At 33.1% G+C, this 27768-nt stretch overlaps 2 protein-coding genes across 3 annotated transcripts; one reads left to right on the top strand and one right to left on the bottom strand.

Moving 5' to 3' along the window:
* Nucleotides 1-4375: 4375 nt before the first annotated feature.
* Nucleotides 4376-11328, bottom strand: LOC123693378 (snurportin-1). Of its 2 annotated transcripts, XM_045638454.1 has the most exons (10): nucleotides 11277-11328; nucleotides 10848-10907; nucleotides 8648-8829; nucleotides 8390-8480; nucleotides 8027-8197; nucleotides 7280-7471; nucleotides 6805-6935; nucleotides 6160-6311; nucleotides 5298-5458; nucleotides 4376-4931 (listed from the first exon to the last, which is right to left on the bottom strand). In XM_045638454.1, exons 2-10 carry the CDS (start codon nucleotides 10848-10850, stop codon nucleotides 4773-4775), a joined length of 1242 nt encoding a protein of 413 aa, XP_045494410.1. In that variant the 5' UTR covers nucleotides 10851-10907; nucleotides 11277-11328; the 3' UTR covers nucleotides 4376-4772. The 2 variants fall into 2 exon arrangements, with proteins under 2 accessions (XP_045494410.1, XP_045494417.1); XM_045638461.1 differs by lacking the exons at nucleotides 10848-10907; nucleotides 11277-11328 and adding an exon at nucleotides 9142-9318.
* A 5342-nt stretch (nucleotides 11329-16670) lies between these two features.
* On the top strand, nucleotides 16671-27467 carry LOC123693197 (integrator complex subunit 6). Its single transcript, XM_045638199.1, has 16 exons — nucleotides 16671-16944; nucleotides 17041-17118; nucleotides 17549-17788; nucleotides 18135-18315; nucleotides 19570-19775; nucleotides 20306-20482; nucleotides 20845-20997; nucleotides 21351-21581; nucleotides 21721-21915; nucleotides 22361-22570; nucleotides 22785-22985; nucleotides 23308-23661; nucleotides 24027-24123; nucleotides 24487-24680; nucleotides 25474-25603; nucleotides 26172-27467. The coding sequence occupies exons 1-16, from the start codon at nucleotides 16828-16830 to the stop codon at nucleotides 26396-26398; spliced, it is 2991 nt and encodes a 996-aa protein (XP_045494155.1). The 5' UTR covers nucleotides 16671-16827; the 3' UTR covers nucleotides 26399-27467.
* The last annotated feature ends 301 nt before the right edge of the window (nucleotides 27468-27768 follow it).

The raw sequence follows: 27768 nt of genomic DNA, 5'->3' as shown, positions 1-27768 counted from the left end.
ATGTATCTAAAGTTTTACGAGCAGCCAGTAAACAGCCATACTCAATCAAATCTGCGGTACTCTGTGGGCTGGCCTCTCACTTTCCATCGTAAAAGTGCAATAAAATCAACGAATCTTATTTTACTGTTCCTATTCAATTTCATGAATTCAATTGATAAACTTTACAGTGGAGTCAGCAAGATGTAGAATTGGTATCCAACGTTGGCGTTACGAACTTGAAACTTTTTGTCGTCTTGAAACCATTCTTCATTCTTGAAAAATTATTAAATTTGTTTTTGCATAATGCTCTTTATAATATAATCGTAATATTTAAGTAATTATAGATAAAAGTATATTATTTTATCTACTCAAGTACTCATGTCATGTCACTTCCATACATTTATCATGTTCAGACAACGATCAGCTACATTTTTATATGTAGAGATTTAAATATGAAATATAAAATACTGCTTGCGATCGGCAACTAATAACGATAAGTTGTATATGAAAATAAATTTAAAAAGGAGGATAAAGCTATGAGAAAACTGGAACGAAGACGTTCCAGTTTTCTCATATTTTATATTGCAGTAAGGACAACCACCCTGCCATATGTGCATAAATAATATGCTTTTGTGCTATGCTACAGTCAATTTTATGTACACTAGTAGTTCCACAGTGTACCTACAATATAAACAACAGCGGTAGTTAGTGTACTTATCTATTTAATGTTTTGTTATATGTTTAATGTTAAGTTTGTAACGTCATTCTTCAGTTATATAGTTATATATCTTCAGTTAGTTAAATACCTAATATACAAATAAAAAATCCTTAAAACAAAAATGTTAGATATGTAATTACACGAAGATTGAAACCAACATTATTTCAGTCGTTACAGACAAAACCGTACAAGACAACACCTGAGGTTAAAATATGTTACGACTCAATTTATCCTAAATTATAGGAGCAGTAGAATTATAGCGAAGAATGAATGTTGTAATTTTATAAATAGCTTTCCTTTTCTCACCTTGTTTCTATGTACATACTTACAATTACCTACAGGCTACATAAGATATACATTTTGAGAGGTTTCAACTTACAATTACAGAAAACATACTCGGCGTATAATAGGTCACAAGATACGTTTTCCCACGGTAAATAAGGAAAACAGTTGTCTAAATTGTCGGCCACAAACATTGAGATAATATTAATATGGAGACGATACCGCCTACATCACTTATGTTCCACTCAACATACGTCATGTGGCGTAACTGCACTCAGTCGCTGCTCGCTCATTGGCGCGAACGTCACGCTCATTTTTTATTTGTTTTAAAGTGAAACGCATCAAATATGCCTACGTGTGTGTTACGATATTGCACAAATAATACAAAGAATACGGAAAAGTGCAAAGGAATAACTTTTCATCAGTAAGTAACTAGATAATAATTTTTAAAACTTAGTTAGAGCAAAATTTTTGGCGGGCGACATTTTGTCATAGATTAAAAATTTAAGATATGACATTGGGCATGAAATAAGTGTTGTTAGTAATATTTGCTGGCGTATACTTTTATAGTATAAAATAATAATTTTACATATTTAGAAAAGCACAGACTGGTTGTTAATTGAAAAAAGGTGAAATCATGAAATATGAAAATCAATTACTCAATCACCAATTTTTTTTGTTCATTGATTTTAATCAAGTTTTTAATTGATATTGTATAAGCTACTGACTTAAACGTATAATTGAATTATTATTTATTTATCTGCACTAATATTATAAAGAGGAAAACTTTGTTTGTTTGTTTGATTGTAATGAATAGGCTCATAAACTACTGGACCGATTTTGATGTAAGGAGAATGCCCATTTTTGGTACTGGTTTTTCTCATGCATCAAGACAACAATACTATTAAAAAAAATCTCGGCAATTTAGAGGCCTTCTTACCATCGGAAAATATATTTTGAACAGGGAATGTTTTGTAAAATCTAATAAGACATGTAATTGTTTAGATCCGTTATTATAGATTTAGTGTCCATTACCGGTTACCACGGTAACCAAGCGGTAACCTATTACATTTACTATGGTAAATAGCTAAATGTATTTATATATCGATTATTGTTTTCATTGAATTACAAAAAAAATCAATTAACATAAAATCATTCTTTAAGGTATTGTTTTTACACTGTAGGTTGTTTTAACAAAGATAGTGAAGTAAAATAATATAAATATGTATATATAAAAAAAATATTATTATGACATAGCTTGGTAGGTAACCAGTTATTTCTTATTTGTTTCTTTCTTCGAATATGTAGTGAAAAAATGATTCAAACAACAACAACAACAACAACATGTAAACCGAATAAAAACTCAATTGGCATTTTTTAAGTATATATTTAGGTTTTCTTGAAATCCGTCCCGGAAGATTTCTGGTGCCTACCTACACTAGCCGATGAACAGATAGACTTTGTCTGAAAGCATAAGCTCTACGCATAGATTAAATATGTTAATCGAAAAATAACCTTTGGACGATAAAATGTTACCTAAATCACACATAAACCTAACTAAATCGGGGTTATTTAAGTTTTGAGGTTATTTCACATTTTTCTCAATATCTTGAAAACCCCTGTTTTGATCACAAAAAAATCAATTGGTAAAAATCTTTTGAATATCGAAGAACCCTCCAAAACCACTCTGGCATTGACGCAACACTGTACTGTGGTCCATACTTTCATGGGCATTCTCCTTTGGCACAGACAATCTTAAGACCCTGAGAAAGAACATAGGCTACTTTTTATTGCGAAATAATATGTACCACGGGCGAAGCCGGGGCGGACCGCTAGTTCAGAGATAAGTAATTAATATTTTTTCTATTCAAGGTTTCCATGTCTGGGCCGTGAAGAAAGGGAAAAATTATTTTTTTTCTAAAAAAGGCTCAATTTGTAAGGAATAAAACTTCCCATAGCCCTGACTGAACCTAAAACACGAAAAAAATTAAATTATTCCATATGACGTCACTATTTACATCATCCTATATTATATGCCAGATATTGTTAGCCCCGCGTAGTAAAGTCAGTTTATACCTAAAATAAATATTAAGTAAGTACAAAGAAAATTTCAAGTCAACGTGCATGTAAGGAGTGGCACCCAATAAAATAGACAGAATGAAACAAAGTGTCGCCTCTATAGCGGTGAGTCAGTGACATCGCATAATCTATGACTGTCTAGCCGTCATTCGCGCGCCCCGCCCCGCCGCGCTTGGCGCACAGATTTTGTTCGTGGTGTCTGCTCCATATCAATATTATCTCAATGGCCACAAAACCTTTTATTTTTCTCTGTAGTTTTTACCGAATAGAAAATAAAGAATCTACCACCTACATACATAATAATATGTTACACTATTATAAATTATCCTTCACATTTTTATTATTTCGAAAATGTTAACAAAATGTGTAACTTACTTTTTCTTTTAAATCGCCAAATTATTATACTTACATACCCACATACATAATCAAGTACAGACTAGGCAGAAGATAGGATTATAAATTTATAATCTTCTAGGCTCGTTATGTTTTTGTCTTTTTGATCTATTATTGAAATAAAAATGTAATTACCTAAGTAACTAGTTACATTAATTAAACCATTCTTGCAAATCATTATCTATAATCTGTATCATCAGCTCATGTGTGTTCCTCCTAGTGAGATCCAGAACATGATTCACCATATATACATTATCGATATATATTTACAAGATAGGCAAGCTCGGGCAATTTATAGAACAACTGAAATTGCTCCGACCGCCGACCAACCGAGATTGTTCCAATATTATAAATTGCCCCTGCTTGCCTATACAGTATACACATCACAATTATTAAGGAGCCAATAATAAAGGGTGCAATTCCAATATTGCCCCTGCTGCAGGTACGTGAGTAGCCGGCTTTAGCGATTCCAAATAATATTTAATTTGTATTTATTAAATACAAGGGGAGGCAAAATGAAATAAAATCATTATTATATGCACAAAGGTTTTCCAGGTAGTTAAATCATATTTTTCAAATGACTTTCATTTTATAAGTATATAAAGGTCATTCATATTCCCAAACTTATTTGAATAGCTTAATATGCACTAGTCACTATGCACCACTATGTTACAACACCACTATGTTTAAAAGAGCTAACTCTTTTGCTATTCAAGTGGTATTTTAAAACTTTCCTTGGAACAATGCCAACGCCCAACTCCACAAGTCCTTATACTCAAAGTTATTACTTATTTATTATTTCTTAATTATTTAGAGACAAATGGTCAATGTAATCTATCGAATAATTTATAATATCAATTCTGTAGAGCACACTTCAATCCCGATTTGATTTTGAATGGTATGATATCAATAAAACAAAATATAGATGTTTATTCATTTTTATTAAATAATTATACAACAACAATCAGTACCTAAAGTACAAATGACTAATATCAATAGTAAGGAATGCAATTGAATTGTGCAAACATCAAGATTTTCCACGACATTTATTATAAAAAGAGAACAGCTAGTGTTCGTTGAAAAGAGTTAACACTTTACCTTTTTGAGATTATAAGTAGGTTTTTTTTTTACAAAAAAACATCAATAGTTAATACTATCAAAAATATTGGAATCAAGCTATTCTGCTCATAATACAGGGAGAAATCTTTATCTTATACAAAAACAATAATACTTTTTCTCAAAAACATGTACAACCCCGAGGGCTTTCTAAAATGTCATAAATGCTTTATGTCTTGCGATTTATAAAGAGTTGATTCATGATTTATTCCTTTAAACCGTCAATGTGTTCACTTTCCATTTCTTTCTCAGGTTGATCGCATTTCTCCATATTCTCTACTTCTTCTTCAGTTTTAATAACTTCCTCGGATTCCATTTCATCTTTCACCTCAATTATTTGTTTTTCTTTGGTATCTTTAGTTACCTGTAAATAAACAGAGAAATTTATTTATCTTTCTTTAAAATAATATGTAACGTTTTTATTATACTCAATATTTTTATTTTTATTTTAAGAAATCTTGTAAAGTTTTATTGTTTTATACAGCACAACTTGTGTCATTTCGCGGAACACTACATTCTTGTAAATAAAGTCATAATAGTCGCGCTCTACTAAAGTGTTGTTGTAGGATTATTTTCAGCTCATCTCTTCAGGCACGACATAATATGTAATAAATGTATTCTTCACCATGAAAACACCAACTGATTTTTTATTTCATATCCCGTTTTTTCATCTCTATTTTTTAGTTAACTTTTATCTGAAAAAGTAAGTAAAAGTACAAGAAAAACATACCTCATTCTTATTGGTATCAAGTTCCATAGAGGTGTTCCGCGTGTTTCGGTGACTGTTATTTTTCCTCATAGCCATATGATATTCAAACTTTTGTATAAAATCACTCTGATTTACGTAATCGGCTGGCCTTCCATCGAAATAGTCTGGATTTACAATAATATCTGAAAAAAAAAACAATATGTAAACTATGTTTACCAATATCACTCACACACTCACAGGACTATCTTTACTTTTTAACGTAATAAACTCAAAATTTTAAAGAAATTTCTAACAAACCATCCTAAATTCCAAATTATTTTGTTGAGAATATATTCATGACTAGGTATGCTCCGCGGTTTTACCCGTATTGCTCTGTTCCTATTGCTCTTTGTGTGATGATAAAGAGCTTTTCTCGAAAATATTAGGCTATTTAAGTCTGAAATATTTTCAAATTACTTTACACATTTTCTTTTCCTTTTCAGATGACTACGAAATATAATATATTCAAAATATACATAATATTTCATAGTGAAACAAGATTAGGCACGTTGAGAGTAAAATTTCAAGGTCGCGTCCTGGCAATACCGTCACGTCATTGTTAGGCGACAATTTTGGTATCTTTGAATCTTGCCAAAGATGTTTCACTTATCACACGTGTACTCGGCTCTTTTTTATTCCTAAGCTATTGCATAGCTTCTATCGCGGGCCTTGAGCGCGGGGACCGAATCGAGAAATTCCGTAACGAAAAACCTCACGCTCCCCCACTCCGACGGGCGGAGGTGTGGCTTGAAGGCATAGCATGCAATAGCTTTACAGCGGCAGTCCCCGAGTGCCGTTTTTATACAATAAGGTTAACAAACATGCAGATATAATTGAAACTCACCACTCCCAATAATTTCAGGAACCATGAACGGGAACAGCCATCCCACGAGCGGCGTCTGTCCCGCGGTATAGTGAGCTTTCTTGTGATAGAACAGCAGACCGTCAAGTGCAGGGAATTCTGGATCTTCAGTCGGTGGATATTTCGAGAAGAACCTGGAAAAATATTTATGCTAACAATTCTTTTTAAACTGTAACTGTGTATCATAAAATAAACATTAAAATTAATTTTATTAATATAAATATGTTTATCAAAAGACCAATGATTGGGACACTTGCAATGTTCATTATTTAAAATGTTTACTTATAAAGAGTTTCAGTTAGTTAGATATAGTATTAAGAAACAATAATAACAATAACAAATAAATGATTATTATACATAAGATACAAGTTTGACATCGTTTCATTATGATATTCTAAATCCTTACAAAATAATGTTATAGTTTCGCTAATGTTATCAACACTATTTTATCATTTTCCTAAGGATTCCTATTAAAAGCTGAACCTGATAACCTGTTTTACCTGGCACATGATAATTGTATAGATGAGAAGTTTGGAGAATTAATAAACTATGACAGTTTTCCATTTTTCAAGCAAACACAAATATGCATATATTGTATTCTTCAAATAATACATAAAGTTTACTTACATATTCAGACGGTGTGTTGTACACTGAATCATAGGTATCAATTTAAACACTGTTTTATTCCATTTTGAAATAGTCTTAAGTGCAGCTATTTCTTCTAAATGTGACTTCATCCAAAATTGTCGAAATTCGGTCTGTAATTATAAAAAAATATTCTTTAGAAAGATATTTTTATCTATTTTTGACATCCATGTACACTGTATTGAAGTTATTTTCACATTCCTGTAGGGCTTCAAGCTAGTGTAGAAAAACGCATCACTTAGGATAATTATTAATCTGATTCTGACCAATATAACAACATAGAAAGTGTTGACCAAACAGGTAAGTAAAGGAGAGTGGGAAAATGAAACAATATATTCTTATGAAATTTTGTTTTGCTACCTACATGGTATCTGCCTGTTTGTTAACAATATTTTTTATAAGAATAGGTATTAATCTTATAACAAATCTATAAAAAATTAAAGCTATTCTAGCCTACCTCTCCATCAGTCATAGGCTGAGCATTCCAGGCAAGTATGTCCAAAACATACATAGTGTTAGTAGGCTTGTGGTAGAAGCAGTCCAATACACAACTATTGTCTCTCACAGCTGTTCGGGGATTACCACCCGGTAGCGCTGACCAATACTCAAATTTGAAATGACCATATTTATTGTAGCATTTTGTCATTCCCTGTGAATAGAATTAATTTATATGTTGATTTTTGATATTCCGTACTTTATGTTTTTCTATACAGTTTAATATTTGAGTATTTTGTTAGTTTACATGTATAGTTTACCTAACTATCACCTAGTGAAGTCCCATGTCCCCAAGTGGGGTAAGGGGCAGATGCGTTATACATCTGTTTCACTGATCGATTTTCTTTAGGGACAAGTAGGTGATCAGCCCTCTGCGTCCTGCCAGACTGAGACATTTTTTTTTCTTCGTCTCCACCGGGAATCAAACCCAGGACCCCTCGGCTCTACGCTCACGCGTCAACCACTGTACCAAGGAGGCGGTCACCTAACGGACTATCACCTAACTACCTAATAACCATTTATCAGTTACATTTTACTTGTAGATAAAGTTAATGAAAAATTGCAAAAAATAATTGACTGGGATATATGGAATTAACTGAAATAACATAAATTAACTCTTTAAATTAAATTTCCCCTTTACCCGCTTACCGGGTTTTCTTTATCAAGGGCAAATTGGTTGAATTATGAATAAATTTTAAACTATACTTACATGATACGAAATCACAAGCATTCTGACTCCCTTTGGACAAGGTGCCATGTACCAGTTTGTCTCAAAATCAACAGGCTTTTCTACCATCCATTCAGATAACATAAGCACATTGCTATAGGTCAAGGAAGTCTTGTGAAATCCTGCGACGTAAATGCTTGGTCTATATGATACCTAAAATAGTTAGTAGAAATTATAATAAAGGGAAAGTTTATTTCTAAAATTGCACATTGATAATTCAATTCGCACTGCATAAATTGGTCAAATTATATAATTCTCCATAAGTATCTGTGAAATATAAAGTAAGTATTTTCAATGAAAAGGTGTTTAAAAATTACATTTTAATAATCATTCAATGCAACTCGCCTTTTTGTATGGTTCAAAAAGTTTTCCCTCTTCTACAGTTTGCACAAGTTCCATTATACCTCGGAACTTATCAATTCTATTTAGTCTGTTACTAAAATAAAAGAAAACATTAATATAAAGTGTATTAATTTATTAATGTGTAATAGTACAAAAACATTCCTTATTTTATTAATTAAAAAAAGTAAACATTTATTGTATGTTTATTCTCTTATTAATTAAAGGTGTCTTGTGAATAACTTCCTCTGTTATCTTATTTACCTTTTTTGAGTCTCTAGGAGCTCTTTGCGTCTTTGTTCTTGAGATCCATATTTGCCCCAATTTTTATAGAGGTCTTTGTGAGATTCATCTGGTTCTTCTTTATTATCTTCACGAGTTGCTTCTAATTTAAGGATGGCACGTTCAAGTATTTCTAGGTCCTCTTCCATTTTGGCACACCGAGGCTGTAAAATAAAATTGTTTCATATTATTTTATAAAAGTGGGAAAATACAAATTAAATCACGAAACAAATGATGAACAATTAGTATAAAATTAGAGAATGAGACTGCAAGGTCCTACAAACTTGATGATGATTGACTATTATTACCTATAGCTATATTCAACAAACTAATAGTAAATGCTACATACTCAATCTCCCATAATAATGAGGTGCACTAAACATTTCGTCATTAGATACTACTACAATTAAAAGTTTATAAAATTCCCTTTTGAAATAAGTAGAAACAACAAATACAAAACATTGGAAGCAGGTTACCTTTGCCGTGCTTTATAAAATAAAAATAGAAGGTAGTGCTTATTTCCCGATCTTAGTTAATTTATAAACTAAATTCACAATGTATCTATGAATAAAATATCCAGTCTTATTAGACAATGAGATAATATTTAAAAATCGGCACTCGGCACCAAGTTAAAATAATTTATTGACAAAAAATCCGACATAAGCTGTTGTCAATGTCATTATAAAAAATCAATCGATAATTGGATTCGGGAATTGCCATTTTATAAGATAATTTCGAGCATAGATTTCGAGTATTTTTCTTTATTAAAGTCCGGTAGATGAAAGATATAAAAATTCTTACCGATATTATAAAAGAAATATTCATGGTCACCCTTGGCAAAACGTTAGAAAAGGATAATCTACCGTTGAGAGACCTCTCGCTATAACCGCTTTTGGTTAGCTACCGCTTTGCTAGGTACTGCTTATATACAAGGATAAAACAACCATAAATGTATAAAATAATATAGATCTTATTTTATAAAATCTATTAAACGTCTTTGATAGAAGTTAAAAGAAAAAATAAAACACATTTAGTCCGCATGCGTACTGGCGCTGTATGTTTTGGAGCGCTATTCTTAACTTACTTCACTACAAAGTATACGCGAGTATTTGCGTACTGCTGTTGTATAGATTGGAAGAAATTTGTAAAAAAGTTATTTCCAAACTAAACGTGATTAGTTTCACAACGTTGCGTACTGGCCTTGTATACTTAGTTTGGAAAGACGCTACGTATTCTACTAAGAACTAACAGTATTTGGTTCTAGGTACCTTTTTCGATACTAACTACTTTCTGATAGAGCTTAATAATTATAGCGCTATGTTAGCATCACATTAACTATCAGAAAAGTTTTCATGATGAAATGAAGTGAAGTCGATCATTTCGATCACACAATACCCACGACCTTGCCCACGACCCACCGCTAAAAGCTCCTAGACGGAATGCATCACGCATACAGTATATATATTAGAGACATAGTCTACACCACAGAGCAAGTAATGTCTACACTATAGTCCAATGTGCATTGGATTGATATAGGAGTCCGACGTCCTAGGCGGTGGGGGTATAAGGCCTAGCTGTTAACCCCTGCCGCCGAAGGTGAACGGTGGCCACCGTTGGGTTTTAGTGGGTATGGCTTCTTGCGAGTCCCACATACCCCCTCATACAGCAAAACTGTAGAGGGGGATGCGTAAAAGCATTACCCAACGTAAAAAAAAAAGGAGTCCGACGTCCAAGACCCATTCTTCTGAGCATTCTGGGTATGCGTTTTCAACTTAAAAAAAAACACACAAACCGTTAAAAAAAAATTCTCAGTTGCTCCCACATCAGAAAAGGAAAATTTATTTGTACTATGTAGTGTTTCAATAATAATTATAAATAAACAGCTGTTGTTTAAAAAGAAATTAGAGGGACAATTAATATTTTATTTTATTTTCGCAAAATCTAATCCACGTAGGTAGATACCTACTTGAAAGTTGAAACCTATGATATTCAAACCAATAGAAAATATTGGTTGTTTAATCGTCTCGATTTTCATTTAATATCTAGGTAATCACTACATAGTATAAAACAAAGTCGCTTTTTCTGTCCCTATGTCCCTTTGTATGTCTTTAAAACAGCTATGCAACGGATTTTCGGGCGGTAAGCTAGTAACTAAGTACATAATTATAATATAAACACTAACCATTTTGAGCAGGTAACTTTTTTATTTTCACGCACGTAGTTTACTTAGGACGAGTTGCAACTGAAAATTGATTTATTATTGAATATACCCTAATAGTGTCTGTGTTTATGAAATGAAATGAATGAATTTATGAGTAATGTTACACACAAATAAGACTGTCATTACTTGCAGCATACTATGTTTTTATTAATATATAATAATTGTTAATGGGGTTTAGTGTAAACATTTATTTATAAGTAGTTATATAGGTAGGTATGTATTACGAAAGCTATAAATACCTACATACGAATTACATACTTAAACACGAATTTTATATTTAAGTACTTTACATTCACAATATTTTAATTTATTATGTAAATCTAATGAAAAAATTATAGGTAAATAAGTACATAAGTACCAGTGACTGCAAAGAAAAAACAAACAACTAACCTTGTATGCGACAGCTAGCCGGCTGTTAATTTTAATATTTAGGTAAGTAAGTATAATATGAATTTACAACAAAAATGATTCCCTTTGTTAGTAAGTTACGAGACTGAAACCGGTACGTAAAGCGCATGTTAGCTGACATGCGCACCGCTGCACTTCCAATGCAAGTGGAAACATGAAACAAGTCTAGATATTATAGTACCTAGGAAAGCAATACATATATAACAATAAAGGTAGCTATAGCATTTATTGTACGGTACAAGCAGCCCGCTAGTTTCCTCCGTGGCAGTTATGTTTCATGAATGCTACAGTACGGGCATGTACTAGGTTTTTAAGCACGTTTAAGGGTTGAAATGATTTATTGAATAATTTGAAATAATTTGAATTGCTTCATAACTACGATAGTTATGAATTGTAACAGCTCTGCATTATTTAATGCAATATTATATTTTCTTATTACGTAGTTTAGGTCTTGTTTTGTCGTATTAATTCGTTGCTTGGATAAAGTGAAAAAAGCCTTCTATGTTTTATTAGAAACTACTTAAACTCCTGTATTTATTTCAATTACTCTATGATTTAAAATATAATAAGTAGTAGGTACTTTAACAATTACCTTCACACATTTTAACATGTGAGTACTTAGGTACTGTATACCTATTTTAAATTCAACACGATATGAACGTTGCATTGAAGTTGTACTTACCTACCTAAATGAAAAGTGCTAATTACGATGATAAATTCTTTATTCAAATCAATATCATTATAATATTACCCTATGGACAGAGCATAGGTATAAGGCTATATCTGTACGCAGTTGAGTGATAAGCATTTTTGCTGATATATATTAGGTACTTATTTATTTTAAGCTATTGCTTAGCTTCTATCGCGGGCCTTGAGCGCGGGGACCGAATCCAGAAATTCCGTAACGAAAAAACCTCACGCTCCCCACTCTGACGGGCACGGAGGTGTGGCTTAAAGGCATGCTATGCAAATGCAATAAGGCCAATAGCTTTACCGCGGCAGTTCCCGAGTGCCACACGTCTTTTTTTTTGTATAAAACGAGCAGTAGCAGCTACCTATATTGCTGGGGAAATCAACTGCAGCTAGGAACAATGAACATATTATTGTGATGATGCGGTCGATTACAACTGCAATACATTTACAAGTGACCCTGAGCCTAAATAGGTACCTCAAGCTCACTTTATATGGGGGTCCATTTTTCAAAGAGATTTGAGAATTTATTGTCGATTCTTCTAAGTAGAGGGGACAAATTGTGTATGGCATAATACCTATGAAGTCAAAACCAAATTTTTTATTGATAGATTCGAGGGAATTAGTTTATCGTATGTTCTATTAGACAACTTACCTACCTACGTAATGTACCTAATAATATTTTTTTTACGTACATATAGGTACATCATTGCACGTTCTGAACTCAAACTAAATACAAATTAAAAATTGGAAGCAGATGGAACCATAACATCGGATGGATCGTCTTGGAGTCAACCTAGGTACGAATTGAGTACCTAAAATCTCTAATACCAATAGCCCAAAAAAAAAATCAAACTGAATTTAAATATTTTATGTGCATGTCGTGGCCATATCGTAGATTTACTCATTTCATGAAATGATCGATCATTTCGTGAAATGGTCGCATTTCATGAAATGGTTGAATGTCTATTGGCCACGTCATGATGTGGTTTGAGCAGATCAATGATAAGAAATCGTTTCTCGATATGGGCAACTAAATGCGCGGTTTTTTCATGAAATGATCAAAATTATTTGATCATTATCGTAAAGTAGAACTTACATTAATTATTGGTAGAGGCTGCAAGCGCTGTGTTTATGCGTGAAGATGGCGACCGCTGGCGAAAATTTTGTCATTCACAGTTAAAAACTTCATAATTCATTTAATTACAACATGAAGAAAGTCATAGCAAAGAATTTACGACGAAGAGGTTCGAGAACTATGGAAACTGCGAATATCTTAAATCCAAGAAAAAATACGTCTAAAATCCTATAACTATATTTATATATCCAACTATATAAGTAATTGTTTCTTTTCTAAAAAGCGATTCGCTTCTGGCACTCGCCGGCCGCTGCCGCGGCACGCTCGCTTCTCTCGCTCGGCTCGTGCGTTGTTTATCAAAGTATATAAACTAACCGTTTCCTATTGCAAAAACGATTCACTTCTGGCACTCGCCGGCCGCTGCCGTGGTACTAACTTAAATGACAATAAACAAATTCTTAAAATATTCTCGATTTTTTAAATATTTCATGGACTCCCTATATTTTATACGATCTGGCCAAATGTGGATGACAAAATCGTGGAACATTGACGATTTAACGATCTGGTCAAACTATGTTGGCCACATCATGAAATGCGACCATTTCGTGAATTTCATGAAATGAGCAAATCTACGATATGGCCACGACACATACATAGGTACGTATCATAGTTTAAAGAGAGCTAAGTACGTATCTACAACGTGAAAGAGACGTTGTAGATACGTACGTACCGTGCATCCATATTTTAATAATATAAAGTATTAAATAATAAGGTGTACAAGACTAGTTACCAGTATTTTATGTATCGAATCGCAGAATATATAGCTGTTATTATTTCTTAACTAGCTTCCGCCCGCGACTCCGCCCGCGCGGAATAAAGATTTTTTTCTACGTATTTTATGCCCAGCATAATAAGGTATAATAATTATACCAAGTTTCATCGAAATCGAACCGTAAGTTTTCACGTGATGCCTTCACAATGTTCACATACAGACAGACAAAAAATTTTTTAATTATATAAGTATTTGGGTTTCGAATCGATCCAGTAACTATTTATTTTTTCAATATTTTCAATGTACAGTAGGGATGTAACGATACATGATTTTGCCGATACGATACCGATACCGATATTTGTAGTAATGTATCGGCGATACCGATATCGATGACTTGGTAGAAAAATAAATAGTGAATTATGCATAAAAAGTTACCAACATTTAACAGAGACTCAACTGTTAATCGTATTCTTTTAAATAAAAATGCCAAATCAAAAAACAACAAAACCATTAATTTTAGTATTATTATTTTACAAAGTGAGTTAAACTTTAAGTAATACACATACAATCAGTACCTAATAAAAGTTTACTATTGGTAGAGTTTTTTCAGGAAACAAAGTGCGCACGCATGGGCGGCCTCCCGCATCGTTCATTGGGCGCGGTTTTTTGGATTGTTTGATATCGGTATCGGTTGTTTTATTATCGGCGATACCGATATATCGGCTTGCCGATTAATCGGCCGATATATCGGTATCGGTATCGGTATCGTTACATCCCTAATGTACAGAATTGACTCTTCTACAGTTTTATTTTAAGTACCTACCTATAGATGTAGGTTAAGAGTGAGATTATCGTGTTCGAAATTAGACTATAAACAAAAAGAGATTTTGTCTGTCTCTCTGTGTGTCTGTCCCGAAAATGAGTAATAAAACATCGCAGATTAATAAGTAATTGCCTCATTGATTTTCTTTGTAGCTTTGGAAAATTACAAACAAATATTAGTATTTAGTACCATTGAAGATCAACCTACGCGGATATAACGAAGACTCCCACGTAGATTACTTACTAAAAATAAAAACATTATTTTGCATTTACCTACTAGGTAGGTATTTTGATAAATTTCTCCCGATTTATTTATATCGCAGCGTCAACAAACATAGGAAACAAATTAATGTCCAACAATTTTAAAATATGGAGTTAATAATAAGAGTCGAAGTGAAAGCTTAAGTAAAAATGATACCTACCTATTGTGGATAAAAAATTACTACAAAATATAAAACAGTACATAACCGGACCTTTTGCACTGTACATTTAATATTTTATAACGGAGTAATTGCTATGCGGTATGGGCAATATGGAAAGGTCTCCAAAATAATGCTTGTACTTTTTCTGTTTGTCTGTTTTTAATGAGTGAAAAGAGTCAATCACGTAAAACTACTGGGCAAATTTGGACAATTTATTTGATAAAAGAAACAATTATTAGGGATGCAGCCATGCAAAGGGCGGAAAGCTAATTTACACCAATAATAAAATTGGAGTGTCTGTTTGTAATATACATTATAATAATTCTTTGCCTGTCTGTCTGCTTGTTTCAGCTAATCTCTGGAATGGCTAGAGCGATTTTGACGGGACTTTCACTGACAGATAGTCGATGTTATAAGAAGTAACCTAGGCTTTACTTTTTATTCAAATACATATTTCCTAAGGCTTAGGAATATTAGGATTAAAAGGAAAAGCTCATTTGAGCGGGTGAAACAACGGGACTCAACTAGTACCTATTTAAATAGCAGTTTGTACTGTATAATTCTTATTATTGAAACATAATTATTATGTATAGTGTAAACCTATGAATTTAATGTACTTAAATTTAAAATAGGTGATATTATGTATTGATATGACTAAAAAAAAAATTTATGCATAATTAGGCTGTTGTTAATTATTAATTATTATCTATCTCTTGAATTTTGATGTAATATTCGTTTGTAAAAATAAATTAATATTTAACTAATTAAAGGTTAAAATAAAAATTATATAAAATATTTTAAAAGGGTATCTACTTACATACTTCCATAATAAATACCATTTTTTTTATATATTTCGGTTAAAAAATTATTAATATTTCTTAGTTACCATTACGTACAAAAAGCAAAACTCTACGTTAGACGATAATATTATTATTTGATGACATCGATGAGATCAATTTTAAATTTGCCGCCAGAAAAAATAAAATGCCATGTAAGTGTCTTTTTATTTTAAATGAGACCATATTCTAATTTAAATATAATATTTATTTAAAAATTTAAGTTAAAATATTTTTAACGTTTACATACTTTAAAAATTTTGCCTTTTAAAAGAATCGAATAATTTCTGCAATGCTTTGTTTTGACTTCAGTGCCTATGCAGTGTTTCCAACTTTATGTAATATCCTAATAGTGGGGAGATTTAAATTTTACAAGCTAGCGACATTAAAAGATACTCATTATTTACAGTGAGTTGAATGTATCATTTAGTTAAGAAAATTAATTATTTAATCTAATTTAATGAGGAAAATCAAACTTTACATAGGGATATCGTTAAAGTGCAAACATAATAATATACTAGAAATATATTATTGTACTAGATATAATAGGAAACTAATATCATGCAATCTATGCACGTAGAAATTTATAAACCGTAAAATATTTGAATGATTTTAAGTTTAAATTACAGTAGTCAAGGAATTTTTAAAGTAGGAACTGGCAACATAGCTACCAGGCTACGATTTAAGCCGAATGTTTTTCTATTGGATCCGAGAATAACCGAACGTATGATTAGGTCACGTGGTACTTTTGGAGTCTTCGTGGCGTAGCTTGTTCAGCTGCTCGTCGAAGCGGCTGTCGGACGGTCGCCTCTTCGCGATTCTGCGTACAATGTAGCAGCCATTTTTGTTCTTAGTTCATAATAGCGTGCGCATATTTAATGTATTTAGGAGAATATCTAGAAAATTTTTCACGATGACTATAATAGTCTTTTTAATAGATACATCTGCATCTATGAATCAAAGAGCTTATTTGGGCGGACGCCCAACGTTGCTCGATGTAGCCAAGGGCGCTGTGGAAACATTCGTAAAGGTACGTGCAGTGTCATCGACATCAACCGCCTCATTTTTGTGATCGATTTGTTTAAAGCTAGTTTGTGTTTGCTATTAAAATGCTATTATGTTCTAGGTACGTCAGCGATCTCCTGAAAGCAGAGGCGATAGGTATATGCTTCTAACTTTCGAAGAGCCACCCGCGAACATCAAGGTTAGTGTATCAGAGTGAACACGTTTTGGTGATATTACTGTAATTTTTGAATGCATTTATAATTTTGGCCGGCTCTATAAAATCCATTCGTAAAGCACTGAAATCTGTGGTCCAATACATTAACATTCTTTGATAGTGAATTAACTAAAATACAGCACGACGTAAACAGGACGAGCGGCTGCCGTTGCTGTCTTCGCGATATCGCTCGCGACTGCGCTCTCCTCGTACGCTCATTGGTCGAGTCACCATTTAATAACGAAATGGCGAATTGGGGGGAAATATGAAATCATGATTCTGTTTGGGCATTGTGGAATGTTGTGTGGTTTCGTTACTTGTGATAACAAAATAGATATCGTATATTTACATTTTGACATGAATATATAAATATTCAATTCGTACTAGTTTTTAAATAATCTTATTGGTATTACAGGCCGGTTGGAAAGAAAATTTAGCAACATTCATTAATGAACTGAAGAATTTGCAATGCCTGGGACTTACTACAATGGGTGCTGCATTAAAGCATGCATTCGATGTTTTAAATATAAATCGTATGCAAACAGGAATAGACACTTATGGACAGGGAAGATGCCCATTCTACTTGGAACCATCTGTGATTGTTGTTATAACTGATGGAGGAAAACTATCCAGCAATGCAGGCATTCAAGAGGAAGTAAGTGAATTATTTATTTTCAATGTTAGTTACGAAATGAAATATGTACTTACATGAATAAAGAAGTATGAGATATGATTATCTATTAGGTGATGATGATGATGATGATGAATTAATTTATGACCTTAAAGTTTTTGGAAATATTTTTTTTGCAAACATACATAGGTATAATATTGAATAGTGTTTTTATATTATTTGATATTCAATAAAAAAAATTTAACTTAAAAACAATTCTAACTTTTGTAATATGTGAGAGAAATAAAATAATGTTGATAAAAAATAGTAGAGTACCATTTGTATGTTGCAATGATGAACAAAATTAAAATGTATTCTTTCTTCTATTCAGTTTAACCTGCCAATGAACTGCCCTATACCTGGTTCGGAGCTTACCCGAGAACCATTCAGATGGGACCAAAGACTGTTTTCATTGGTTCTAAGGCTAGCTGGTACTCCTGCTGTGGAGAGAGATTCCGGACTTGTACCATCTGACTCCTCGCCCATAGATGCTATGTGTGAAGTTACTGGCGGTAAGTTTTAAATAATTTTAGTTTGCATTTACATAAGTTTATGCTTAATTTAAGAAACGTTAATAATAGAGAGATAATTAATATAAATTTTATAATAAATTAATAATATATTAAATAAATATTTTTATAGATTTTATAATAGATAATTAATTTTTGAATGTTTTTGGTTTGGATTTTTGTGAATTCAGGAAAGCTGTTTCTATGGGTTGAAAGACTTATTCTTTTCAGCCTTTGCTATTGTAATAAAAAGAAACCTAATTAGTGAACCCCGTTGAGTTATTGTTTTAGTTCTTGTAGTTAGTATATCTCAAGCAAACTTAGTATTAAGATTGTACTGAGTATATAGGAATAAAAGTTAATACTTTTGTATCCAAGTCAATATTGAAAATAATGGACGGAATGGAAGAAATATTTCGTTCAAATATAAATTCAGTACCATGAACAAAGACAGCAATATTTTTTTTAATTACCATTAGCTTAGATATTTATGTAGCTAATTAATTATTATAATATAGACATGTAAATATTAAAATATATTATTATTGTACTTTTTCTCCAGCATGTTTAATGTCATGTAGATATTTAAATTCTTACATTATGGTCATGTTAAGGTACAATAAAATAAAAAGCAATATGAATTTGCATTTTAAAAGTAAGTTTGATAGGTACTTACTGCAAGTATTTATGATTGTGTCATATTATGACCTTCAATTTAGTATCATTCTCGGGAAGATGATGTTGGCATGCTTAAAACCACATTCCAGTAAAAACGCCCATATCTTAACTCAATTTGTGCACAGAATTACCCTGATTTATAGAATTATGTAGTTGTTCATTTTACTTCGTGTTTTTTTCATACATTTACATGAGTAAAGTTTTAGTAAACTAGGTACAACAAGCCCTTTAGAAACCTGTGTTACAAGTTTTTTTGAATTGAATGCATTTATTGTTGAGGTATTTGTAGAGGTTTAAATTAGTTGCATATACTTACGCTGACCTTGATTGTTATCTTTTATATTCCTTTATAAGGTTTGAAGGGAACATACTCTCTTAATAAAGACGTTGTAAACCAAATGAAAAAAAAAACTTATTTATTTTTGAATGTTACTTACAGTTTTCTATTCTATAATCTTTTGGGCAAATTATTTATGTAATATTACCTTAAATAAAATCTAGTATGCATCTAGCAACAATATAAATTCAAGAAATCATTTATTATCTACAGTTTATTTTACATTTTTTTTTCAATTTCAGGACGTTCGTACTGCATCACGTCGCATCGTATGTTGATGCAATGTATCGACAGTCTGGTGCAAAAGGTGCAGAGCGGCGTGGTGATTAACTTTGAGAAGATCGGTCCGGATCCGCCACCCATAGACGGAGGCACGAACAGGGACGGTGAGACTGACGAGCCGCATCCGGATGATAAGGAAATGGAAACTGATAGCGAAAGAAATGGGGTAATTGCATATTTCCTTAAGCCATACGTAATATAGGAATACGAATAAAAAAACAGTTGTAGGATTTATTTATATGTAACTAGCTTTCCGCTGCAGCTTCGTCCGCTGTGTCAAAAACCTAATACCTTATACATATAAACCTTCCGCTTCAATCACTCTATCTAGTATCGTAATCCGTTGCGTAGTTTTAAAGATTTTATCATACATAGGGAGAGAGATAGCGACTTTGTTTTATACTATGTAGTGATGTATCGAAGAGTCATGGACCTTTACAAGACATGTTTAGTTTCTAAAATGTATAGTCGCTATAATAATAATCATAAAAGCATAATTATAGATGATATTAATACAAATATTAGTGCAGCAATCGTTCATAATCTAATGTTTATTAAAATTAATTTCATCAGATATAAAGGAGTCATTCATTACACTGTTGCTAAAAATAGCTATACACATAAAGTTACTATGATCGCATTTGATTGAATTAAATAGTTAACATTAATATTAATATATTTGAAATTCTATTACAGAGATGGAATGGCGGTCCATATCAAACGAATATGGGTATGAACCAAGCTGCCCCGCAAGCTTGGCATTCTTGTAGACGCCTCATATATGTACCAAGAACAGTCTCTCAGAAAGGTTTTGCTGTTGGTTTTTGGCCGATTCCTGAATCATTCCGACCAGATCCTAATGCGCCTACACTGGTGAGTGAAAATTATAGTCTTCAAATCTATAAAAATAATTCTTAATTGGTATTTTAAAATAAATTAAGTCCAATCTTAATTCTTTATAAATAAATGTTATAACTACATAATTTTATTTTCTTTGATAACTAAAATATTAAATGAATAAAAGTACTTATTATACACATTCTAATAAAGTATGAAAGCATATTTATGTATTCATATACTATTTAAGTGAATTAAATGTAATACAAATACTAAATTGTATGGAATTTTCAATTTATTTGGAAGGACTATATTTTGACTTCATTGTGTTTTATGTGAACATTGTAATTATTTTTGTGTAAGGCAACAATATTTATGGTTACAACATTTAATTACAGCCTCCTCGCTCGGCGCATCCGGTAGTTAAGTTTACATGTTCCAGCCAAGAACCAATGGTGATAGATAACTTACCGTTTGATAAATATGAACTGGAACCAAGTCCACTGACGCAGTTCATTTTGGCTAGAAAACAACCCACTATATGCTGGCAGGTAAGAGCATACTTTTATATTAATAAATTTCTAGTAGTTATCCTTATATTTAAGCAAATTGTACCTAAGAACGATCGAAATTGGGATCATACAATGATAATTGTTATTCAAATTTTCTTCTTGATATGATATGATATAATCATTATTACTTTGATGTTAGCACATAATAGAAATAACTTATTATAAATAGGTTATGTAAAATAATAGATTATAATAATAAACCTAATTATTGAGTATGTAATCTTGGAAAATGATGATGGATATTGAGTTGCATAATTTGTGCTTAGTCATTTTTGTTTATTATATAATAATTTAATATATAAATATTAATTTGTTATTTATATATGTTACAGGTGTTCGTAGGTAACAGTGGTTGTAAGAACGCTGAAGTGAGCCATCCGTTTGGATACCTAAAGGCCTCAACGAATCTAACTTGTGTCAATTTGTTTGTCCTGCCGTACAACTATCCTGTACTTCTACCACTTCTGGATGATCTCTTCAAAGTGCACAGGTGCAAACCAACGCCTGAATGGAAAATGGCCTTCCAGCAGTATTTGGATAGAATGCCTTCTTATTATGTTACGGTAAGGTGATATGATTTTAAAAGATTACTTACTTTTGATTAAAATAAAATATTGCTTTACATTTAAATGAAAATAAAATAATTTCAGTGTCAGTGACAAAACAAATTAAATGAAATTTAATTTTTTTTTGTGTTTACAGCCACTCCGTCGAGCTTTAACAAAAATGGGTGCCTCCGCGCCTCTAGTTCAGAGCTTAATCCCTGAAACTCAAGATAACTGTTTTAGTTTTTCTGTACTGAATTATTTAAAAAGACTGAAGAATCAAGCTAAGATAGAATTTGAGAAATTGTGCGCCGATGTAATTAATAAGGCTTCGACTAATAATAATCAAAAGGTAATTTTTCTATTATATTAATAAATAATTAATTGTATTATTTCATATTCTAAAATATAAATAAATATTTATTACACTACAATATCTATCAAGTATTCCTCATAAATGTTTAGGTATTGAATTACGTAACTTCCCCCTGATAAGGAACTGTGCGAGGAAACCATACTTGTAAAAACTTAAATGCGGATTTTTCTTAAACAAAGGTTACGACGCGCTTTACGTCACTAGTGTGCGTCACGAATCATATAATATGACGTATGGAATTAAAAATATGGTTTTCTTTGACGATAACTAAGATATCTGATTATGAGTTTCATAAGTAGATGTGTAATTAATAAAATTAAGATGTTTTGGATGTGATTTCAGAAAAATAAAGCTAAAACATATCAATTTTGTTTAAATATATGAAATCAAATTTAACTCTTATCTTGCTTACTGTTTTCAGATAGCAGAAAGTGTTCGTGTTATGCCTCGTTCGCCACTCAAGAAAGATCTAACAACCCATCCGTGTCTACAAGATAAATTTACTGCGTTGCGTGATCAGCTCAATGAGTTTGGCGGCTTCGTAGTGGGTTTATCTCGTGGGCGCCATAAGGCTCAAGCACACACTTATAGGAATCCATTTGATATACAACGGAGAGATCTGCTGGACCAGGTGAATATATTTTTATGATTGATGTGCAATTATTTGTTGTTAAAAGGTCAATTAGTTCTGGTGATCTAAATAAATAAAAAACTTAAGTAGTTTTTGCAGTTGTATGTTTATTTATTTACACTTTTTTTACTATTAAGATGTAAAAGTTGTAGTTTCTTTATCAATTACGATGTAATTTTTAAACTAATGCATGTTGTTTTCCTAATTATTACAGGTGGTGCGAATGCGTGCAAACTTCCTCCAACCATCGCTGGCTCATACACGCCTCGTAGACGAGGACAGTGTGCACTCAATGCCGGTGGCTCAGATGGGCAACTACCAGGAGTATCTCAAACGAATGACGCCGCAGTTGAGGGAGATCGAATCGCAGCCCGTGCGGCAGCATATGTTTGGCAATCCTTTCAAAATAGATAAGGTTAGACTATTTATATTATATCTTATGTTATGGAAATGCTTAAAGAAAAGTTGTATAGGTTGAATTGAAACAGATTTTTTAAATCCTTAATTAATATTAATGTAATAATTAATCTAACTCCGAAAGAATTTTTCAAATCGGATCAGTAGTTCCTGAGATTAGCCCGTTCGAACAAACTAATTCTTCAGCTTTATAATATTATTATGGATAACAGCAAGGGTAGTAAATAAATTTGAGTATGATTTGGTTGAATTGTTACATTAATCGATTTTAAATATTATTAATTATATGTTGTGTTTAACATAATTATTAAATTTTCCAGCGGATGATGGTAGACGAAGCGGACATTGATCCAATGGGGACAGTGCGGAGCAGCGGCGGGAGCGGAGTGGGCGGTAAACGCGGCGCCGAGAGCCCGCGCGCCGCTCCACCCAAACGCAAAGCCGGGCCACTACCACCGCACATTGTAGCGCGTCGCCCATCGTCACCGTCCCCAGCTGTTATCTCCCCGCCGATGTCGCCGGCCCTGCCCCCCGCGCCGATGTCGCCGGTGTCGCCGGTGCACAGCACGCCGCCCGCGTCGCCCGCTGCGGCGCCGCTGTCGCCCGTGTCGAGGCGGCCAGCTTCGCCCCTCGCGCCCGTGCCCTCGGACTTACCGTCTGGGAGACCGCCTGAGGTAACGTTATTGCAATAAACTTACAAGGCTTAACAATTTTTTTATAGTAAAAAAAAATTCTAAAATAAGATTTTGGATTCATTTTTGCACTTTAAATAGATTAATACATAGTTTACATTTCTGTGACAGTGCGTGCTGTGTGTCTATTCAAATTAATGTAGAAATAATTTTCGCCAACCATTATTCGTCAATAAAACTTATAAATACTTATAAAAACTTATAACGGATTTAAATAGATTTTGTTTTGTTTTAAAGTCCTTCTGAATCTATATCAGAATTGTCTCTAAATTAAATGAAATAAACATAATTCTATTTAAATAAGACGTAATAAAGTAGTAAAATTAATGTTCAAATTATATTTTCAGGAGCCACCTAACGTGGAGTCTGGTGGGACACCACAGCCAGCCGGGCCAGCCGCACCAGCCAATCTGCCGCCTGTCATCAAACCTTTCCTCAATGGAGGTAATTATTGTAGTTCCCTTTGCTTTATATACATTGTACATTAATGTAGCATGCATATTGCATGTAGGAAAAGTTTTGTGGGTCTATTAGAATGCTGCAATAGTAAATCCAATTATTGAAGTCATTAAAATTAAGTTGTTACAGGTTTATCGATAAATGCTTTTTATAAAATTTTTAACTTATTAATGAATTTAGCAATTTTGGCCATATTTTAGAAAATGTGGCCAAGCTAAAAAAAATATATAAAACATACACAAAAAAAGTAATTGAATTTGAAATTGAAATTGATATCCTTTCATAGAAATTATTTAATTTATTAGACATAGAAATGTGTATTAATTTAACAAACACGCAACATTCCAGACGCGTACACAACAATGGGCAGCAAGATGGCGCGGTCGCCGTCCCCACCGGTACCGGTGCCGGTGCACGAGCCGATACCGGTGCCGGTGTCGTTGCCACCGCCCCCGGACACGCAGGAGCTACAGATCAATGCTATCCTGCAGGGCGTCGCCGCGGAGAATAGCAACAACTCACGGAAGAAGAAACGGCGGAAGGTATGTTATACAAACAGCTGTTGGATTAGGATAAGGCATCGGTACCGGTGCCGGTGTACGAGCTGGTACCGTTGCCGGTGTCGTTGCCACCGCCCCCGGACACGCAGGAGCTGCAGATCAATGCTATCCTGCAGGGAGTCGCCGCGGAGAATAGCAACAACTCGCGGAAGAAGAAACGGCGGAAGGTATGTTATACAAACAGCTGTTGAATTAGGATAAGGCATCGGTACCGGTGCCGGTGTACGAGCTGGTACCGTTGCCGGTGTCGTTGCCACCGCCCCCGGACACGCAAGAGCTGCAGATCAACGCGATCCTGCAGGGCGAAGCCGCGGAGAACAGCAACAACTCGCGGAAGAAGAAACGGCGGAAGGTATACCATACAATCAGCTGTTTCGATGCATTGGTACCGGTGCTGTGCCGGTCCACGAGCCGCCACTAGTCATTAAAGTAGCCTATATCTAGCTGCTGATACGAAGATTTGCTACAGATAGATGGTTAATGGATTGGGACAGTTTACAATATCGCAAGTTTTATTCTAACGGTTTATTTCCGGTGGCATTGATAGAAATGCATAGCGAACCTATTGTTCAAATAACATCAATAGTAAAACTAAGCATTTTATATATTATTATCCTAAACAAATCAGAGTTTAAAATCGTTACATCCTTTCAACCAAATAAAAAAATAAATAAAAATAAAACTCATAGGACGCCTGTGTCCCATTGACAATGTATATAAGCTGATATTGTTATAGTTTAAAATAAATAACTAATACCATATTCCATATGAACAGGAAGAAAACGCGTTGCTAACGTCCGTCCTGCTCCCGCCGCAGCCGTCGCGCAAGGAGCTCGCCGACATCAAGAAACACAACCTCTCTGTTCGCTCGGAAGTGTATCGCGCTGTGCGTCGACCGGGCAGAGGTAATATTAAAATAATGGTATTACTTAATAATGCTGTTTATCTTACTTTCTGGAATTATTGGTTATAAACACAACAAGCATTATATATTGATGTATATCTTAATAATATTGTATCGCTTATTATAGTATAGATTTTATTTAGGAAGATATATAAAATTAAGGTTTTTTAAATTAAGTAATTTAATCATGATAAAATAATTTTTATTAACCCATTGAGCCCTGATCCGATAGGTAGCGGCCCGATCGGACCACGACACAATAGATTTTCTATTGTGTCTGTGATTCCGGGGGCTGAATTATTAAATCATAATATTATGTGTTTTCCTACTAAGCAAATAAGTTTATTGATCAAATTGAAAATAATTTAAATTTTTTTTATATCAATCTGCATTTTTTTTAGTCTTATCAAAAGCTGTTTGAGAAGTAAAATCATCAAAGTATTTTTGACAAATGTTTTTTTTTCACTCACCACTAATGGATAAAATATGATGTTTATTATTCACATCTACTTTACCTTGTTTTCTATGACCTAATTATAATATTAATGTAATCAATATTTTTATTTCAGATTTTACGAAGTTATTCGAGTATTTAAAACAATTGAAAGGCAGTGTGGAAATTAAAAAGGAAGTGATACGAGACGTTATAAGTGAATCGCTAAGATTTAAAAGGAAAGCGCTCGCGAAATTATTAGAAGACTTTCTGGTTGGTCTCGAGAAGAATGGAAGTAGTGCCTCAGTGAATATGAAGAGATTAACTAATAATTCTGTGTATAGTACGAATAATCATAGCTAGTGATGAAGTTCCAATGATTTCACCAAATTGAACAGTTTGTGCTCAAATATGTATGAAATATCAATGAATGTGGTATTTTGTGTATTTTGCGAAACCGTATGTTTTACTTAATAACATGAATAAAATGTTTGAATTTGCATGTTTTGTCGTCATTTGACGGATTGACTCGCCTCTTTAGGGCTGTGATGTCTACGGTATGTTCACGGTGTTTGTTGTCTATGTTAAGGGAATCGTTGCGTATTTACGAATATTGTGATCGAATGCTCCGCCTGCCTGATCTCGCCCTACATGTCGTCAGAATCAGTTATTTTACACAAATACAGACTAAATAGGTCATTAGAAATCGCATTTATGGAAGTATTTAAGAATTGTGTCTTGCGGTACATTTTAATAAATGAATGGGCATTGGAGTCGAATCTAACGGTATTGGAGCTAGCGTCAATCTTTGGTATAATAGTTGTTGAATATTGCATAAAACTTTGAAATGTTCATTGTTGCTAGTTTAAAATTTATAAAAGTTACCAAATGATCGCCGAGTGTGACTCGGCGTCGGTGTTAAAGTAGATGAATTTCGTTTTAGTCAACCGTGTTAGGAAAGAAAGGTCGAGTCTAATCCTTTTTAATCACACTGTACTGTTTTCCTGTGGCATTTAATTTATGACGTACCATTTCAAAGGTTCAGTGTTCTTAGCTTATCCTCGATTTCAATGAAAGGAACTGTTCGAAATTAAAACCCAAGTATTTTTGGATGATATGAATTCAATGGAAGATTGTAAATATACTGTACATATTAGTTTGTAACAATATTACCAATGAAGAGTAGGATGCTGTTGTGCATCAGTAAATGCGGCCTTTAGTAGGACAAGACCTTTGCGAATCTGACTTTTGGTTAATTAGGTATTAATGAAATATTTTACACGCTTAAAGTATTGAAATAAAGTATCATTCCCAGTATTTGTTGAATGATCAGATTCGAGGACGGTCCTGTTACGCTAGCGGTCGTCTTGTCAATTGTAAAGTGTATATATCATTTTATAAAATAAATTATGATCCTTATTGGATTTTTTAACATGTCTTATTATTTCCCTTTTGAATGCCATTTATAAGTTGAATATAACAGCTACTGTTCTGAGCCATTTTTTACTGTTTAAATAGTTAATATAAGACGTACCTAGCTGATTTTGTAGTGTTAATTGTGTTTCATAAAAACGTTTTGAAATTCTACAGACTTCGGATTGTTTCTTCTTGTAAATTCATATTTAGGCTACACCATTTTTGTATTTTAACGGGTTTTAATCTCAAAACTATCACTAAATCAACTGTGAAAAAAAGCAAAAAGAAATATACAGGCCGAATTGATAACCTCCTCC

The sequence above is a fragment of the Colias croceus genome, chromosome 1 (assembly GCF_905220415.1).
Source record: "Colias croceus chromosome 1, ilColCroc2.1".
NCBI classification, from domain to species: Eukaryota; Metazoa; Arthropoda; class Insecta; order Lepidoptera; family Pieridae; genus Colias; species Colias croceus.
Note: the sequence above shows the minus strand (reverse complement) of the source record. Positions and strands in the feature narration are given on the sequence as shown.

What these genes read in the sequence shown, in the direction of transcription:
- LOC123693378 (XM_045638454.1), bottom strand. An exon ending in CTCCTAGAGACTCAAAAAAG is followed by an intron (nt 8,481 to 8,647) that starts GTAAATAAGATA and finishes CTTTTATTTTAG; the next exon opens with TAACAGACTAAATAGAATTG. An exon ending in AGCCTATGACTGATGGAGAG is followed by an intron (nt 6,936 to 7,279) that starts GTAGGCTAGAAT and finishes TTATAATTACAG; the next exon opens with ACCGAATTTCGACAATTTTG.
- LOC123693197 (XM_045638199.1), top strand. Translation starts at nt 16,828, where the DNA reads ATGACTATAATAGTCTTTTTAATAGATACATCTGCATCTATGAATCAA. An exon ending in ATGCAGGCATTCAAGAGGAA is followed by an intron (nt 17,789 to 18,134) that starts GTAAGTGAATTA and finishes TCTTCTATTCAG; the next exon opens with TTTAACCTGCCAATGAACTG. An exon ending in TGCCTTCTTATTATGTTACG is followed by an intron (nt 21,582 to 21,720) that starts GTAAGGTGATAT and finishes TTGTGTTTACAG; the next exon opens with CCACTCCGTCGAGCTTTAAC.